We start from the raw sequence: 19,521 nt of genomic DNA, 5'->3' as shown, positions 1-19,521 counted from the left end.
TTAAAAGAGGTTTTTGTCTAATAATCAGGTCAAAAATATTAAAATATGGGCTGGGGGCTGGGGATATAGCCTAATGGCAAGAGTGCCTGCCTCGGATACACGAGGCCCTAGGTTCGATTCCCCAGCACCACATATACAGAAAACGGCCAGAAGCGGCACTGTGGCTCAAGTGGCAGAGTGCTAGTCTTGAGCGGGAAGAAGCCAGGGACAGTGCTCAGGCCCTGAGTCCAAGGCCCAGGACTGGCAAAAAAAAAAAAAAAAAAAAATATGGGCTGGGAATGTAGCTTAGTGGTAGAGTGTTTGCCTAACATACATGAAGCCCTGGGTTCGATTACTCAGAACCACATAAACAGAAAAAGCTAGAAGTGACACTGTGGCTCAAGAGGTAGAGTGCTAGCCTTGAGCAAAAGCAGCTCATGGACAGTACCCAGGCCCTGAGTCCAAGCCACAGTTCTGCCAAAAACAAAATATTAAAACCCCTAAAAGACAGGTCAATATGGACATGCATCTTCAATGGCTGAGGAATTAAAAATTAGTAAAATAGAGTAAAAATTTGGAAATAAGGGTTGAACTTTTATTTATTTATTTTTTTTGCCAGTTGTGAAGATTGAACTCAGGGCCTGAGCACTGTCCCTGGCTTCTTTTTGCTCAAGGCTAGCACTCTACCACTGGAGCCACAGTGCCACTTCTGGCTTTTTCTATATATGTGGTGCTGTGGATTCAAACCCAGGGCTTCGTGTACACAAGGCGAACACTCTACCACTAAGCCATATTCCCAGCCCCAGATTCTACACTTTTTAAAGAAATCAGAAAATGTACAAATCAATATCCAACACATGGCTTTTATTATAACACAAAACAGTTTCCGTCCTAATCACCACTGGATATAGAAAAGCACCAGCTTTCCATTCAAGCAGCAGCTACGTTTTCAGAGCATGATGAGAGCATACAAAAAGTCATTTGACTAACATGAGCTCCTGATATAACCACTCACCACATCTAAAATGTCACAAAGACATTCCAAAGTAGTCCTATGGCAAGTTGTTAACAGGCTGAGAACTGAGAATTTCACAAAGAGGTAAGGTAGAGATAACACTCAAATTCAAATTGCTTCCTACATCTTTTGACAAGCTGATAATAATATACTTAAAATTCCCCAGAAGTATCAAGAACTAGTATTCTGTGAAATAAACTTTTTTTTTTGGTTGGTCATGGGGCTTGAACTTAGGGCCTGGGCATTGTCCCTGAGCTTCTTTTGCTCAAGGCTAGCACTCTACCACTTGAGCCACAGCGCCACTTCTGGCCTTTTCTGTTTATGTGGTGCTGAGGAATTGAGCCCAGGGTTTCACGCACACTAGGCAAGCACTCCATTGCTAAGCCACATTCCTAGCGCGCCCCCTCCCCTCCCCCCAACTTCTTTGCTTACAGCTAGTGTTTTACTAGTTTGAGCCACAATGCCTTCCTGTTTTCTGGTGGTTCACTGGAGATAAGAGTCTCATAGCCTTTCCTGCCCAGACTGGCTTCGAATCATGATTCTCACATCTCAGCTTCCTGAGTAGCTCCCCTCTCTATGAGACTCTTGTCTCCAATGAACCACCAAAAAAGCGGGAAGTGGCATGGTGGCTCAAGTGATTGAGTGCTAACCTTAAGCAAAAAAGAGGTCAGGGACAGAACCCAGGCCCAAAGTTCAAGCCCTAAGAATGGCAAAAAAAAAAAAAAAAAAAAATCTCATAAACCTTCCTCTCTGGTTGGCTTTGAACTGAGATTCTCAGATCTTAGACTCCTGAGTATTTAGGATTACAAGCCTGAGACACCAGTGCCCAGCTTGAAACAAACTTCTGAAGGACATTGGCTTTAAACTTTTTTCTAGGTGAAATATAGGTGTGGAGCTATCTGGTGCTTAGGAAAAGAAAAATACACTTACAAAAACTAGTGTTTAAAAATAATTCTCCAAGGGGCTGGGGATATGGCCTAGTGGCAAGAGTGCTTGCCTCGTATACATGAGGCCCTGGGTTCAATTCCCCAGCACCACATATACAGAAAACGGCCAGAAGTGGCGCTGTGGCTCAAGTGGCAGAGTGCTAGCCTTGAGCAAAAAGAAGCCAGGGACAGTGCCCAGGCCCTGAGTCCAAGCCCCAGGACTGGCCAAAAAATATAATAATAATAATTCTCCAAGGGCTTGGAATGTGGCTTAGTGAGAGTGCTTGCCTAGCATGCATGAAGCCCTGGGTTCGAATCCTCAGCACCACATCAACAGAAAAAGCTGGAAATGGTGCTATGGTTCAAGAGGTAGAGTGCTAGCCTTGGACAACAAGAAGCTCAGGGTCAGTGGTCAGGCCCTGAGTCCAAGCCTCAGGACTGGCAAAACAAACAAAAATAATTCTCTAAGACCTTGCTAAGAACTTGAAGAATAAAATCTTCCAAAGTAAAGCTGGTCTGTAATTTTCTTTTATTATAATTATAAGGGATTATTCCAAGGCTAAATTAGTTGGTAAAATCTTACCAGTGGCTCCACGATTTTGCCTAAGCCAGCCTCTGACCACAATCCTTTTATTTCTGCCTCCAAGTAGCTGGGATTACAACCATCCACCATAATGGCTGGCATTTCTAATTCTTCAATAGTTGTACTTCCTTGAAACTGATACTTTTTCTTTTCAGCATGCAATTTCTGATGTAGCTCAAGTCATCGAAAACTTCTTATAGTCGCTATCTCCCCTAGATTTTGCTAAAATAATGTCGTTTAGTACATGCTAGATGTGACAGGAGGCATTCCCACATTTAATTCTATAGGATCTTTCATAAGAATTCCCTAGTACTGATGCCAAGAACAATGATTAACAATATTTACAGAATACATTCTACACGAGTGATATTCCTTCAAACATTACCTACTTATAACAATCCTATTAGACAGTTTGGGGGGGCTGATTCTAAATTGGTCCCCAATGATCCCTTTTTTCCTGACTCGCTCTCCTGTAATCCTTTTGAGGAGACAATAGCAAAGTTGATTTGAGGTTACATCCAGGATTAGATTACAGAAGAATGTAACTTCCATCTTGTTAGCAAAGTTGCCATCTTGTTAGCACTCACCTTCTCTTGCATACTTCTATGAAACAAGCAGCCATGTTGAGGAGGCCAACATTGCAGCAGGAACGGCAGTCAGCCTTCAGCCAATAACCAGCTAGACACTAGAAGATTCCAATTCCAACGGCCTTCAAAACCAAATTCTGATATCCAATCTGTTAGCTTTGTGCGCCTGGCTGAGACTCTAACCCTGTGGTGACAAGAAAGTGACAAGGACCCAACTAAGCCCTGCCTGGACTCCTGATTTGTACAAGTTTGCAGATAATAAATGTTACTGTTAAGCTCTAAGTTTTGTGGTAATTTATTACATAGCAATAAATAGCTAATACACATAAGGACTATTATCATTGTTTTACAAATGTATAAAAGATTAGCATCTGGTCCAAAAATCACAATAGTATTAAGTGGGAAAATGGAGTTGATGATAGAAACTGAAGATTCTTCCTACATCATTACATTACTGACTAGCATGGACATCCTGATGTTATAAAACAATGTCCATTGGCATGGTTTCTTGTTTAAGCTCCATTGTGAATTTTCTGATGTTGAGTGAGGTGTGAGTGCTGTCTAAAGGCCTTTTTACACTCCTTACATTTGTAGGGTTTCTCTCCAGTGTGAATTCTCTGGTGTTGGGTGAGGAATGAATAAAGTCTGAAGGCCTTGCCGCACTCCTTACACTCGTAAGGCTTCTCGCCCGTGTGGATGCTCTGATGCTGCGTGAGCTGGGAGAGCAGTCTGAAAGGTTTCCGACACTCCTTGCACTCGTAAGGCTTCTCGCCCGTGTGGATGCTCTGGTGCTGTGTGAGCTGGGAGAGCAGGCGAAAGGCCTTCCCGCACTCCTCACATTCATAGGGCCTCTCGCCAACGTGGATGCTCTGATGGGCAATAAGCTGGGAGTAGCTGCTGAAGCTCTTCCAGCAGTCCACGCACTCATATGGTTTCTCACGGGTATGGATTCTCTGATGGCGGACGAGCTGCTGCCGTAACCTGAAAGTTTTCCCACAGTCCTTACACTCGTAGGGCTTCTCGCCCGTGTGAATGCTCTGGTGGACGGTCAGTTGCTGACATATCCGAAAGGCCTTGCCACAGTCCTTACATGCATAGGGCTTCTCCCCAAAATGGATTTTCTGATGGACTCTCAGGTCGGGGCCACACACGAAGGCTTTCCCACATTCCTTACATTCGTAGAGCTTCTCGGAATTATGGAGTCTCTGGTGTCGAGTTAGGTGCGTGCACTGGCGAAAGGTCTTCCCACAGTCTTTACACTCATAGGGCTTCTCGCCAGTGTGGATCCTCTGATGCCGAGCCAGCTGCTGGTGCACACGGAAGGCCTTCCCACACTCCTTGCACTCGTAGGGTTTCTCGCCCGTGTGAAGTCTCTGGTGCTGCGTTAGCTCTTGGAGCACTGTAAAGGCCTTCCCACATTCCTTGCACTCATAGGGCTTCTCGCCAGTGTGAAGTTTGTGATGGCGAATGAGGTGTGCTCGCTGTCTAAAGGGCTGCCCGCACACCTTGCATTTATAAGGTTTCTCACCTGTGTGGATCCTTAGGTGCTGACTAAGTGTGGAGCGTCGAATGAAGGTCTTCTGACATTCCTTACATTCATACAGCTTTTCTCCATTTGGAGGAACTCTTGGATAGTCAGTAAGAAAATTGTGCTTTTTGTAAGTGGTAATTTTACCAGAGGTAAGTTTCTCCTGTCCCAAATAACTTTCTTTTTGTTCTCTTTGCTCCATGGTCTTGCTTTTGCACGCCCAATCATGTCTAAAGATGGAGCCCTGTAAACTATAGCTTTTAATTCTTTCCATTATCTCCCATTGTAAGGAATATATTTCATAAATGTCCTTTTCTGGAGATGAAGGATTGGCACTGTAACTGGACTCCCAATCTGAAAAAAGAGAAGAAAGCAAACATGTGCTGTTTTCCCATTCCAGACTCAAAGGAAAGGATTAAAAAATAATGACTGTAGGAACTCTGAAGCGGAGCTGTGAAAGCCTGGAAAAGGGTTGAAAGGGAGTCGTGGAACACTGAGAGCTGGCCATGGAAAGGTTAAAACAAACAGCTGTGGAAAGGGTTAAGAGACTGGAATGCTCCCCCACCCCCCAGTGCTGGGAGGGCTGGGAACTAGACCTTGAAAGTAAACCATGGACTGAGAGCCCAATTCTGAAGGCTAGACGCTATAGTACAATACATATCGGAACTTGCCTGGGTGGCAGTCTCCTTCCTCAAAACAATAAGGGAATCAGTGTTTCTCACAAACTGTTTGGCTCTGATTGTTACATTAGTGCACAGACTTTGTTTTGCATATATCTATGGTAACCTTCCCTGTGTGACCTCAATAAATATACTTACTTGTGGGAACTCAGGATCCAAGTGCTGGTGAGCCTTGGGTCCCCTGGTCCCCACTAAATTCTGCGTCTATTTCCTCTTTCCTTTGGCTCCTGTATCCTGTCCCACTGCCTTGGGCTACGGTTAACAACAAATGCCTATTAGAAATGAAGGACTAGATCTCTCCCTCACTCTAACAGTGGTATATACATAATATCCTTGCCTTTGACAACACTACATATCAAGAATAACTGAGTCTAGAGGCTGTGGCAGAGTACTCAATTCTGTGATTTTATTAGTAGCAGGTATCCCTTGAGATACTCAAGAGATAACCTAAACAGTGGCTCCATAGGACTGAAGGTCACTATATGAATATTAAAATGCACAAAACTAAAGTAGAAATTCTATTCTTCACCTGCTACAACACTGTTTGGAGAAATAAAGCCTTGACCTGAGCATGATGCACACCTACAGTCCCAGCCATTAGGGACACTGAGGCAGAAGAATCTCTAGAGCCAGGCGTCAGTGGCTCATGCCTATAATACTGGCTACTCAAGTGGTAGAGCACTAGCCTTGAGCTGAAGAGCTCAAGGACAGCGCCCAGGCTCAGAGTTCAAGCCCCATGACTCACAACAACAATAACAACAGAATCATCTGAGCCCAAGAGTTCAAAACCAGACTGGACAATACAGTGAGATGAAAAGACAGAGGGGGGTGGGGAGAGGGGGAAGAAGAGGAGGGATGGGGAAAGAGAAGGAGGGAAGCATGGAGGGAAGGGGAGAAGAGAGGGAGGAAGGTCCAGAGACAGTTTGGATCCCAAGGTGGGAGGTAAAAATATGAGACACAGGCAGTCTGTAGCGTGGGGCCATGTAAAAATGACGGTGCAGATAGACCTCAGAGAAGGAAGCACTGGGTTCATCTAGTTATTTGGTTTTTTGTTGCTAGTCCTGTGGCTTGAACTCAGGACCTGAGCACTGTCCCTGGCTTCTTTTTGCTCAAGGCTAGCACTCTGCCACTTGAGGCACAGCACCACTTCCGGCTTTTTCTATATATGTGGTGCTGAGGAATCGAACCCAGGGCTTCATGTATGGGAGGCAAGCACTTTACCACTAGGCCATATTCCCAGCCCCTAGTTACTTGGTTTCTTGAAATAGAGGTGAAAGGGTGCATGACAATAAAGGATCAAGTTGAAGACTTTTACCTTTCAAGCTGAATCTTACAAATCTCTACTAATATGGCTCCACCCTGCAGGAGAAATTATCTATAAACTATCTTCCATACTGTCTTGATGGACTGGAGCTGTGACTCAGATGGTAGGGAGTCTCTGAGTCCAATACCCAATGCCAAAGTAAAACGACAACAAAACCTCAAGGTTTTATTTTCCCTTGAGTTAGGCAAGTTTATTCAAAATCCAAAAGGAAAAATAAATGGCGACCAGGAAGTGCAGAAAAAGCTCGGTGCTGATGGCTCATGCCTAAAGTCCTAGCTACTCAGGAGGCTGAGATCTGAGGATTGAAGTTCAAAACCAGTCCGGGCAGGAAAGTCTGTGAGACTCTTACCTCCAATGAACAACCAGAAAATTGGAAGTGGCGCTGTAGCTCAAGTGGTAGAGTGCTAGCCTTGAGCTGAAGTGCTCAGGGACAGTGCCCAGGCCCAGAGTTCAAGTGCCACGACTGACAAGAAAAAAAAAAAAAAGTGGATAAAAAGAGCAAAGAGAAGGGACTACCTCACCAGATGCTAGAAATATCCCCCCCCCCCCAAAAAAAAAGAGCCAGGTGCCAATGGCTCATATCTATAATCCTAGCTATTCAGGAGGCTGAGATCTGAGAATTGTGGTTTAAAGCCAGCCTGGGCAAAAACGTGTGTGAGACTCTTACTTCCAATTAAGCACTAAAAAATCCAGAAGTGGTCCTGTGGCTCAGGTAGAACACCACTGGCCTTGAGTACAAAAAGTTCAGGGACAGCGCCCAGGTCCTGAGTTCAAGTCCAGGAAGGGCACACAAAAAAGTAACAAGAATAACATAGAATTCTGATAACGAAAACAGTAAGCTGGTGGTTAAGAGACATGGCTCAAGTGGTAGAACATCAATCAATGAGGGAAAGTATCAAATACCTAATTCACATCCCAATTTCAGGTCAAGAAAATGGGGCTGGGAATGTGGCTCAGTGGTAGAGTGCTTTCCTAGCATGCATGAAGCCCTGGGTTTGATTCCCCAGTACCACATAAACAGAAAAGGACAGAAGTGGTGCTGTGGCTCAAGTGGTAGAGTGCTAACCTTGAGCAAAAAGAAGCCCGGGACAGTGCCCACGCCCTGAGTCCAAGCCCCAGAACTGGCAAAACAAAAAACAGTTGTTTTGAGTAAACAAACTACTAATAACAATGATGTCATTTTAAACCAAATATGTGCAAATATTGGAATAAGTAAATTAGTACAGACACATTTCATAGAACCTGTTATAGATGAATGAATGTGATCTCTCTCAAGTTCAGACACACACACACACACACGGAGATTAGAGCTGGCTCATGTGAAGGGATTTGAGAAAACAGCAAGGAAGGGACCTGCATGAGAGCCTGCCTGTGTGGGCACTCTCAGCTTGGATCTCATGCCTCTACCACTGTGAGAAAAGCAGCACATGTACACAGCTCCAGCCATGCCGTCTACGGCATCTTCAGATATCCTACAGAGGCTGATGGGAAGATGACACCTAAGTTCCTGGTCAAGGAACTTGAGGTCAACCTCAACACTTTTGTTTTTCACTTTTTATTTGGAAACAACTGTAGCTTCATAGGAAGTTGTACAGAAATGCACAGAAAAGTTTCATGTACCCCTCACCCAGCACAATATTCAAACCAAGAAACTTGTTAGTATATATGGTATAATTCAGAGAACTTGGATTTCACAATATATGCATGTATCCATGTGTTTAGCTCCATGCAATTATATCATGTGTAACCTTGCATTTAACACTTACCATAATCAAAATACTTAACTGTACCACAAGCAACAAGACTCCTGTTACCCTGTTATAGCCCTAGCCACCCTAACCATTCTGTCTCCGTCTTGTCATTGTGTGTGTGTGTGTGTGTGTGTGTGTGTGTGTGTGTGTGTGTCAGTACTGGGGCTTGAACTCAGGACATCATCCTCTTGATTGGCTTTTCACACAAGCTGGTGTCTCATGCCTATAATCCTAGCTACTCAGGAGGCTGATTTCAAAGTCAGCCCAGGCAGAAAACTCCATGAGACTCTTATTTCCAATGAGCCTCCAGAAAACCAGAAGTGTAGCTGTGTCTCAAAGTGGTAGAGCACTAGCCTTGAGCTGAAGAGCTCAGGGACAGCTTCCAGGCTCAGTTTAAGCCCCATTACTGAAAAATAGAAAAAAAAAAGCCAACAGTAACTTTGCTAGTCCACACTTAAGAGATCTTAAAGCTTAAGGTCTCCTTAAGCCCTTCCCCATAGGCTTTTGAGGACAGATGGCTAATAACCAGTCAAGGTACCTTCCACTAACTAGCTTGGCTAATTCCTAAAACAATAATTTCTACGTTTCTGCTCAGCTCTTAACCAGGCAAGTATCTTCTTGTTCCTTCCTTCACAACCATGCTGGGTTCCTTTCCTTCTTCATCCAATAAGACATTCATATCTGGTTTACATATGGAAGGGCATGTTTAGAAAAAAATATATATGAATTTTCTTGTGTGTGATAGAGCTTGAACTCAGGGCCTACATGTTATCCCTGAGCTTTTGCGCTCAAGGCTAGAGCTCTACCACTTTGAACCACAGTGCCATTTTCAGCTTTTTGGAAGTTAATTGGAGATAATAAGAGTCTCATAGACTTTCCTTCTATGGGCTGGCTTTGAACCGCAATCCTCAGATCTCAGCATTCTGAGTAGCTAGGATGACAGGTGTGAGCCACTGATGCCCAGCATGCCACATGAAATTATAAACCTGAAAGTCTTTACAATCAGACTGGGTAAAATTCCAAAGCATAAATCAGGAAGTGTGTGTGTGTGTATCTGTGTCTGTGTGTGTGTACCTGGCCTATTCTTCTTAAGAATAGAGAGCTAAAGCTCTACCTAGTTTCTCAAAAGACTGTCCTGAAATGGACAGCAAAGGAAGTTCCTATCCTGTGGGATAAATGACCAACCTAGTGAGATGAAGTTGCTGTAGTTCTCCCACATTACATCTCTGTACAGGTCCTTCTGGGCAGAGTTCAAGAATTCCCATTCTTCCTGAGAGAAGTCAATGGCCACATCCCTGAACGTCACTGAACCCTGAAACAAATAAACTCATGTATTATTTGTGAAAATAAGTATTTTCTTACATGGGAAGTGAAAAAAATGAGAATTGCATTACAGAGTAGAAAATATACAGTATACAAACAGCACAGGGTTGGAAATTTATGACAAAAAAAATAAACATCTGAGAGTGTTCCCGTGGCTGCATGTAAAATTTTTTGTATCTAAAGGTATCTTGAAACAAATAAAATAACCAAACAGCACACACCAGCCTTTTGTATGTTGTATCTCTACCAAAGAAATATATTTTCCAACTTTAATGATGATGCAAAAATACTAACAAGAGATTTCTCTTGTACTTACAGGAGCTGGGAATATGGCCTAGTGGCAAGAGTGCTTGCCTCTATACATGAAGCCCTGGGTTCAATTCCCCAGCACCACATATATAGAAAATACATAAGTGGTTCTGTGGCTCAAGTGGCAGAGTGCTAGCCTTGTACTTACACAATCTCTGAAAGGACATACTGAATTATCATGAAGACTTTCTTAGTTTCATTCCTGAGGCTTGAACTCTAGGTGTGGGTGCTGTCCCTGAGCTCCTTTTTGCTCAAGGCTAGCACTCTACCACTTGAGACACAACTCCACTTCAGGCTTTTTTCTGTGATTAATTGGAGAAAAGCGTCTCACAGACTTTCCTGCCAGGTCTGGCTTCAAACTGTGATCCTCAGATCTCGGTCTCATGAATAGCTAGGATTGTTGGCATGAGCCACTGGCACCTGGCATGAAGAAAGATTTTATTATACATTTCTCTGTCATGACTGTTTTAGTTAGCTTAAAAAAAACATACTCTACAGTAATTTTCATTTTGAATATATTAGATTGTCTCTCTCTTTGCCTTTCTCTCTTTTGTGTGATGATACTAGGGCTTGAACTCATGGTCTGGGTTCTGTTCCTTAGCTTTTCTTCTCTATGCTAGTACGCGTCAAACTGTGCTCAGTGCTTGTAAGCTCAGCCCTTGGAAGGCTGAGGCAGGCCATCATGAATTCCAGGCCAACCTGGACTACACAGAAAGATCCCTTGGGCAGGGGGCAGGGGAGGATTGAGATGGGGATGAAGAAACATAACTTACATGGGCCATGGCTCTCAAACTGTAAAAACTGGTCAGACCTTCTCAGTATTTTTCTGTTGGACAACTGCAAGGTCCACAAAAACCAAAGCTGGAACAAAACAAGAAGCCATGAAATCAGATGTACCTCAGAACTTCCAAATAATTTGTTAGTATAATTTTTTACATGACATTCTGCTTCTAAAACACCCCTACACACCCATGCTTTTCCTATACCAACACAAAACTGGATGAGAACAGGGTCTCAATGGCCCATACCAATCCTAGCTACTCAGAAGGCTGAGATCTGAGGATCAAGGTTAGAAGCTAGTACTGTCAGGAAAGTGCATAAGAGTATCTCCAATAAGGCACCATAAAGACAGAAATGATGCAGTAGCTTAGTGGAACAGTGACAGCTTTAAGCAAACACACACACACACACACACACACACACACACACACACAAAAAAAAAACCCTAAAGGACAGCACCTAGGCCCTGAGTTCAATTCCCAGTCCTGGAGCACATGCACACACACATTGAAATAAAAGGTTACTTCATATACCTAAGCTCTAATCTATTTTACAAACTAAAAATAGCCACTCCTTATGCAGTACTTATAGAGGACCCAAATATTAGAAACAGGTTCACAGGAGAAATGTAATGCTTGCCCAAGACACATGTAAATACTCACTGGAGAGGGGTGTGTGTGGAGTCTACCCTTAATTATCTCTCAAAGAGGGAATCCATTTAACGGAGACACCAGAAACTCTCTTACTTTTGCAGCTAGCTTTATGTCTCCTCTCCCCTGATCTGCTTAACAGCAAGGCAGCACTGCTGCCCTTTTTAAGACCTTAATCGTTTCCACACTTTCCCAGGAAAACATAAAGCAATAAAGAGGAAGCAAATGTCTCCCCGTCTAGGAAAGCATTGTATTTCCTGTAACAAGGAGGAAACACAAGTGCGCCCTGCCGCTGGGCTGTGAGGTCTGCCAGGGCACAGCGAGGGTCTCCATCCCGGGGCCTCCCCCCGGACGAGCGGGGCCGAGCCCCGCCGCGGCGCCCACGCCACGTCCGCGCTGCCGAGACGCGACGAGGGGCCCGCGGGCCGGGGGAAGCCGCGTCAGCGCCACTCGGCGCCCGGCTTTCCGCGGAGGGCCGGAGACCCTCGGTGGTTCGCGCCCTGGCGTTTTGTTGTGTGTGTCTTCACTCCGCGATTCACGACGGCAAGCTCGGAGCCCGTTCCCCGGCCTCCGCGCCCGGAGGCGGGAGCGCGGAGGACTCGGCAGGGGGCCGACTGCCCAGTGGGCGTCACCAACTCCGCGTCCCCGGGATCCGACTCACACAGAAGGCCGCGCCGCCCCCGTGCCCATCTCCTCAAGGCGACCGACCGACTCACCTCTCTTCCCGCCCCCAGCCGACAGTGCCCAGGCGGCCGGAAGGAGGCCTCGCGGAGGCTTGTGGGAAATGTAGTTTTCCCGTGGGCTCGCGCTCGTGGTGTGCAAGCGCAGTAGGAACAGCCTGACAGCGCTGAGCGCTGAACCCTGAACCTGAGTCCTGGCTGCGGAGATCTAAGCAAGGCTCGGGGTTTGTCCTTTGCCAAGCCTTAAGGACTCATAGCACTAGCAGATGCTGATACGTTTATACTAGGCACATATCAAGCACTCAATAAAAATAACCCCGAAGTAAGTACCACAAGGCGTACTACAGGTCACGCTCGGTTCCCCGAATCCTGTCTCCTTTCCCTGACCAGGACGGATGGCTTGCTCCTTCCCTCCCTCGCTCCCTCTCTTGCAGTTAGTTGTTAGCCTACCGTTCAGTATCTGTGACGTGTAGGTGGATAGTTCTGGCAGAAGATTGTTTGGTTCTATTTGCAGTGACAGCGATGAACCCAGGATCTGCAGTATGCTAGGAAAATGTGCGGCACTGAGCTCCATCCTCAGCCCCTAGATTTCCCCCCTCCCTCCAGTCCTGGAGCTTTAACTCTGGGCCTGGGCACCGTCCCTAAACCTCTTTGTGCTCAAGCCTAGCTCTCTACCACTTGGAGACACGGCACCGGTTTTCTGGTGGAGCTAAGAGTCTTACAGGTGTCAGCCATTGGCACACTGTTAAAGAATTCTGACTTACTGAAAAACAAACAAACCCCCTTGGTATTATTAATTGAAACAGGTAGGGAACACTTCCCGGGAACAAAAAGCAAGCTCCAGACCTTTAACCTGCTATCCACTAAAGGCATTGTCTGCTATAGCCCTAGCTACTCAGGAAACTGAGATCTGAGGACCCAGGTTCAAAGCCAGACTAGTTATACAAGTGTGTGAGACACTTATCTTCAATTGACCAGAAAAGAAGTCAGAACTTGAGGTGTGGTTCAGTTGTGGAGCACGAATAACAGTAAGTGGGCTAGATGCGGTGGCTCACACTTATAATCCTACCTTCTCAGGAGGCTGAGATAGGAGGGTCAAAGTTCAAAGCCAGCCCAGGCAATAAAGTCCATGAGACTCTATCTCCAATAAACTATTCAGAAAAAAATCAGAAGTGGTGCTGTGGCTCAAGTGGTAGAGACCTAGCCTTGAGCAAAAGCAGATCAGGGACAGAGCCTAAGCGCAAAAGAGTTCAAGCCCCAGGACTGACAAAAAAAAAAAGGACAAAACCTTTCAGTTAAGACTTTATTATGCTCTGCATGACACATGGTGGGCATTTGGGAAATGTTGTCTGAAATGACACTACAAGGCTAACGGGGTCTATTACCCATTGGAATGCATGTGTTCCTTCCTCTATCCTTGTGCTTTTTCAAGAACACAAGCATTGAAAGTCCTTCATCCCTATAAAGGTTAGAACACTGCAGATGATGACAGTACCAAGTACAAGATCAGGATGAATGGGCACAAGAAGACCTTTTGAAACTGTGCAAACTACTTAAGTTTGCAACTATTTAACCCAGCCCCCAAAGAGTATGAACGTGCTTACTTCCTTTGTAAGTACCTGCTCACCTCTGGTCAGTGCTAGCTCCAATTGAGACTCCAATAAAGGAACTCTAAAGACTTGTTTGTAATACATACCTTGGTCTCACTTCATGCAAAAAGATTCCACTATCTGAGATCATGATTTACTGACAGAAGGTTTCTTGCTTTTGTCTAGTTTTCTCAGGTTTTGCTCAAGTGTTTTCAAGCTCTATTGAGTACATATGTTTATAATATGCCTTCTGGAGGAGGACTGAAGCGTGCAAACAGTAACAAGAGGCTGTTGGGGGATATTTCCCAAAGGAGTTAGCACTGAAATTGTCCTGGCCCAGGCTTGTTCAGGAAAGAAATGGGATCAGCCCAGTAGGGATTACAAGTGATCATGCTGTCTAGTTTCTCAGAATGGCAATATGTCTCATAAGTGCACAAATCAGTGAGGCTGGAATTTTGTGTATGTGTATATGTGTGTGCATGTGTATGTGCCAGGCCTGGGCTTGAACTTGGCTGTCCTTGAGCTTCTTTTGCTCAAAGCTAGCACTCTATCACTTGAACCACAGTGTCTCTTCTGGCTTTTTGGTAATTTACTGGAGATAAGAGTTTCATAGACTTTCCGATCTGGGCTAGCTTTGAACTGCACTGCTCAGATTTCAGCCTTCTGAGTATCTGGGATTACAGATATGTGTCACCAGTGCCAGGCCCATTTATTCTTTTTTTTTTTTTTTTTTGCCAGTCCTGGGCCTTGGATTCAGGGCCTGAGCACTGTCCCACGCTCTTTCTGGCTCAAGGCTAGCCTCAGCCACTTGAGCCACAGCGCCCCTTCTGGCCATTTTCCATATATGTGGTGCTGGGAAATCGAACCGGAGCTTCATGTGTTGAAGGCAAGCACTCTTGCCACTAGGTCATATTCCCAGCCCCCCATTTATTCTTATTTAATTTTTATTTCTGCTAGTACTGGGGTTTGAATTCAATGCCATGAGCTCTCACTAGGACTGAGTAAGGGTGTCAGTGGTGACCAGCACGAGTAACATTTTATCCATATAGATATATACCTGGCCAGTTGCTAACAGATTGAAAACCACCATTTATTACTCAACCACACTGGAGGGCTCTTATCCCAAATTACATGACAACATATATGTTAGCGTTTTTCAGGGCTCTTTATTTTGCTCCATTGGTCTACTTTTTCATTCTTACACCAATACTGTATTCTCTTAATGACTACAGCACAACTTATCACATTAACACACTCAAGAAGATACTATATGGATGTACAAAAAAACAACAACTGTATTCAATAGGCATTTCTAGTAAAAAGGGAATAGAAATCGCAGCAAACTGAGCCCAAACAGTCTATTACCTCCAAACTAGAGGTAATTAAAGTGATTCCATTCCACTGAGGAAAATGACTAGATTCCTACTAGCATCACCTTGTTCCAGAGGCTTAATGATAATTAGACTAAGTAATAAGGAAATCACTATAAATATCCAGGATAAAAACAAGAATCACATCCATTTGTTGACAAAATTGATATCCTACAAAATGAGTCAACTAAAACATAAAATTTAAACATTATTATCCTTTTGAGACAGTTTATAATAATGAAGACAAGTGAGTGCATTCGTATCTTAAAATTCAATTTGATAATGTCACCATAAAGACAGATATAAACCACAACAACCTGGGAGAAGGTAAGGCCGGCATGTAATAACCTGGTAGTAACCTGGAATTTTCTAACTACGACATATTTCTCCCAGGCTAGGTAGCATGCACCATAACCCCAGTACTTGGAAGGCTGAAGCAGGAGGATGACAAGTTCAAGGCCAGCTTGTGCTACATAGCAAATCTAAGGCCAGTCTATGAAACTTAACAAGATACTGTCTCAATAAACAACAAGATATCACAGTTCTATGATATTAATGGAAGACACATGAGTAAGATATGATTTGAACAATTCCATTGTTTAGCCATGAACCAGATGTTTAACCAGGAAAATATTCAAACCTATACCAGATTTAGGGATGCAAGGAAATGTGTCTCTGGTTGCAGGCTTGTAATTGAAACCACTACAATAGTTTCTACTTTTAAGAAATTATCCAGTGAGATTTAAAGTGTGAATAATAGCTGACTCAGTACCAATTTTTGTTAACTACCTTAGGAAAACTCTTGATTACCAACAGCAAAAAAAGTTATTCAATAAGGCATTTTTCACAGTAAGAAATTGCATCTCACCTAAATGAAGACTGGTAAAAGATTTTAAATACATATGGTGAGGCTGGGAATATGGCCTAGTGGCAAGAGTGCTTGCCTCGTATACATGAAGCCCTGGGTTCGATTCCCCAGCACCACATATATAGAAAAGGCCAGAAGTGGCGCTGTGGCTCAAGTGGTAGAGTGCTAGCCTTGAGCAAAAAGAAGTCAGGGACAGTGCTCAGGCCCTGAGTCCAAGGCCCAGGACTGGCAAAAAAAAAAAAAAATACATATAGTGTATATAAGATAGTTTCCTGTCCCAAGGGAAAGCACCTTTTGTGTGTGTGTGTGTACTGGTACTAGGGCTTGAACTCAGGGCCTAGGCAATGTCTCTTAGCTTTTTCTCTGGTTCAAGGCTGGCGCTCTACCATTGAAGCCACAGTTTCACTTCTTGCTTTTTGCTGATTAACTGGAGATAAGTCACACAGACTCTCCTGCCTGCACGGGCAGCAAATTGCTATCCTCAGATCTCAGACTCTTGAGTAGCTAGGATTACAGGTTAAGAGCCACAAGTGCCTGGCTTCCCCTCACCCCTCCATTTTGGTGGTTCTGTGGTGATTCCAGTGGCTCACATATGCCATGTAAGTGCTTTTCACTGACCACATCCAACCCCTAAAAAAGTACCATTTTAAGTGCAAAAAAAAATAAAAAATAAAAAAAGTAGGGGGCTGGGAACATGGCTTAGTGGTAGAGTGCTTGCCTACCATGCATGAAGCCCTGGGTTTGATTCCTCAGCACCACATAAACAGTAAAAGCTGGAAGTGGCACTGTGGCTCAAGAGGTAGAGTGCTAGCTTTGAGCAAAAAGAAGCCAGGGACAGTGCTCAGGTCCCAAGTCCAAGCTCCAGGACTGGCAAAAATAAAAATAAATAAATAAAAACAAGTAACTGATTAAATAACATGTTACCAGTTGCTCTCCTTGCTAAGACAAGTAACAATCTATAAGTTATCATGTTGACATTTCTATCCTGAAAGTCCTTCATGGTGAAGTTTCAGATTGTTTTACAACAACAAAAAAAAAACCAAACGTTTTTCTTAAGTAGTTTTAGTTTTATTTCTAGAGTAGAGTCACTCTTATGACTCTTACATTGGGCCTCAAACTCACTGAGCAATCAAATTTAATGTGGCTTTTTATCTTTTGTGCCAGTATAGTAGAGATAGGAGCCCGTGGAGCTTGTCTTCATTAGTAGAGATAGGAGCCCCTGGAGCTTGCCTTCATCTAGCCTTAAACTCTATCTGTGCAGGCAACACTGTGCTAAGCTCTGTCTTTTGATAGGCACTTCATGTGATAAGAGTGTATGGAGCACCCATGCTTGTTTGACAATATCATTGTTTTTTAAGTCCTACTAAGTACTAGTGTTCTGTTGGGTTACTTCAAAGACATGAAGTAACCCTATGAGTGAAGCTTGGACAGAGAAGCTGGTCCAGCAGTCTGCCCATGAGAGGGACCAGGATTCCGTCTTTTATGGAAACACTATCAAAGAGTTGGCAGCCTCTTTGCCAGTCTTATATCCCCATTTCACCAGGGAAGGAATTAGAGCCTAGAGCAGTTCTTTGTTTAATATGACATAGGTAGGAAAATGAATGGGATAAGTATACGTCCTACATTTGTTATATTAATAAAATTTCCTAAACAAATATGCAGAAGAGACAAGTCTGAGAATAGAGATTGGGGAACACAATAGTAATATACATTATCCCATTCCTTTAGTAGTACAAAAATTTCCTAGGCTGAGTCAAGTACAGATGTGAGGCAGAAGATTACGACATTCATAGAATGTGTCTTACTTGACACTGTGAATTTTCAGGTGATGGGTGAGGTGTGAATGCTGTCTAAAGGCCTTTTTGCACTCCTTACATTCGTAAGGTTTCTCACCAGAATGAATTCGCAGATGCTGAATGAGGGAAGAGTTAAGTCTAAAAGCCTTTCTGCATTCCTTACACTCAAATGGCTTTTCCCCAGTGTGAATGCTCTGATGCAGAGTAAGCTTCTGACGCAACCGAAAGGCTTTGCCACACTCCTTACACTGATAGGGCTTCTCACCAATATGAATGCTCTGATGCTGGGTCAGCTGGGAGAGGAGCCGGAAGGCCTTCCCGCACTCCTTACAGTCGTAGGGCTTCACCCCAATGTGAATGCTCTGGTGGGAGATGAGCTGTGAGTAACGGCTAAAGGCCTTCCAGCACTCCTTACACTCATAAGGCTTTTCGCCGGTGTGAATTCTGTGATGGAGAATTAGATGATAGCCCCGACTAAACGTTTTCCCACACTCCTTACATTCGTAGGGCTTCTCACCAGTATGAATCCTCTGATGGAGCGTGAGCTGCTGGCGCACTCTGAAGGCCTTCCCGCATTCTTTACAGTCATAGGGCTTCTCACCAGTATGAAGTTTGTGATGGACCCGGAGGCCTGAGCCGCACAGGAAGTCCTTCCCACATTCCTTGCATTCATAGATTCGGTCTGCAGTATTGAGCTTCTGGTGGCGACTAAGGTGTGCATACTGCCTGAAGGCCTTTCCACACTCTGTACACACATACGGCTTCTCCCCAGTGTGGATCCTCTGGTGGAGAGTAAGTTGTCCCCGCACTCTGAAGGCCTTCCCACATTCTTTGCACTGGTAGGGTTTCTCACCGACATGGATTTTCTGATGGACTCTAAGGTCAGGGCCGTACAGGAAAGCCTCCCCACACTCCTTACATTCATGCAGCTTCCCACCGGAGTGAAGTCTCTGATGTCGAGTGAGGTGGGCCGTCTGCCTGAAGGCCATCCCACACTGCTTGCATTCATAGGGCTTCTCTCCTGTGTGAATTCTGTAATGAAAAGTAAGTTGCTGGCGCACTCGGAAGGCTTTCCCACACTCCTTGCACTCATAGGGTTTCTCCACCAACTGGATTCTCTGCTGTGGGGTAGCAGACAGACGCTTTTGGTAAGAGGACACTTTTTCAGATGTCAATTTCACTTGATTCAAATAGCCCTCTGGAAGCCCCTTTTGTCCTGCAAGTTGTCTTTTGGAATACCGATCCTTCTGTAAAACAAGGTTCTGAAGGCTGTGGTTTTTAATTCTTCCCATTATCTTCCACTGAGAAAAACTGATTTCAAAAAGGTCATTTTCTGAAGACGACTTCTGAGTCTCCAAAGCTAAAAAAAGCCAAGAAAGCAAAAACATGCAGTTTATTTGCTACAAGAAATAATTTCTACAGTGAAAATAAAATGACAACAGAAGTAATATTCAACCAATTTCTAGGTTTATAAACATGAGCCACCAGCACCTAGCTCCTTCTTAAAACTTTTTTTTTTTTTTTTTTTTTTGCCAGTCCTGGGCTTGGACTCAGGGCCTGAGCACTGTCCCTGGCTTCTTTTTGCTCAAGGCTAGCACTCTGCCACTTGAGCCACAGCGCCACTTCTGGCCATTTTCTATATATGTGGTGCTGGGGAATCGAACTCAGGGCTTCATATATGTGAGGCAAGCACTCTTGCCACTAGGCCGTATTCCCAGCCCCCCCCCCCCTTTTTTTTTATTAAATTACTTTGGCATTTGCCTGGCAAGCACAAGGCCCTGAG

At 44.3% G+C, this 19,521-nt stretch overlaps 1 protein-coding gene and 1 long non-coding RNA gene across 2 annotated transcripts in view; one reads left to right on the top strand and one right to left on the bottom strand.

Moving 5' to 3' along the window:
• The window catches only part of LOC125367962, a 31,712-nt gene extending 15,681 nt beyond the window's left edge, over positions 1-16,031 (top strand). The window contains exons 2-3 of the long non-coding RNA XR_007214200.1: positions 6,123-6,126; positions 15,985-16,031. This is a non-coding gene — a long non-coding RNA (uncharacterized LOC125367962). The remainder of the gene's footprint in view (positions 1-6,122; positions 6,127-15,984) is intronic.
• LOC125367958 (zinc finger protein 420-like) overlaps positions 3,370-19,521 on the bottom strand; it is a 35,289-nt gene continuing 19,137 nt past the window's right edge. The window contains 3 exon segments of the mRNA XM_048368727.1: positions 3,370-3,691; positions 3,693-4,714; positions 17,755-18,854. Coding sequence (XP_048224684.1) covers positions 3,569-3,691; positions 3,693-4,714; positions 17,755-18,854 — 2,245 coding nt within the window. The 3' untranslated portion in view covers positions 3,370-3,568.

Source organism: Perognathus longimembris, chromosome 20 (assembly GCF_023159225.1).
Source record: "Perognathus longimembris pacificus isolate PPM17 chromosome 20, ASM2315922v1, whole genome shotgun sequence".
NCBI lineage: Eukaryota > Metazoa > Chordata > Mammalia > Rodentia > Heteromyidae > Perognathus > Perognathus longimembris.
The sequence above is the reverse complement of the archived record's forward strand: the minus strand, read 5'-3'. Positions and strand labels throughout refer to the sequence as shown.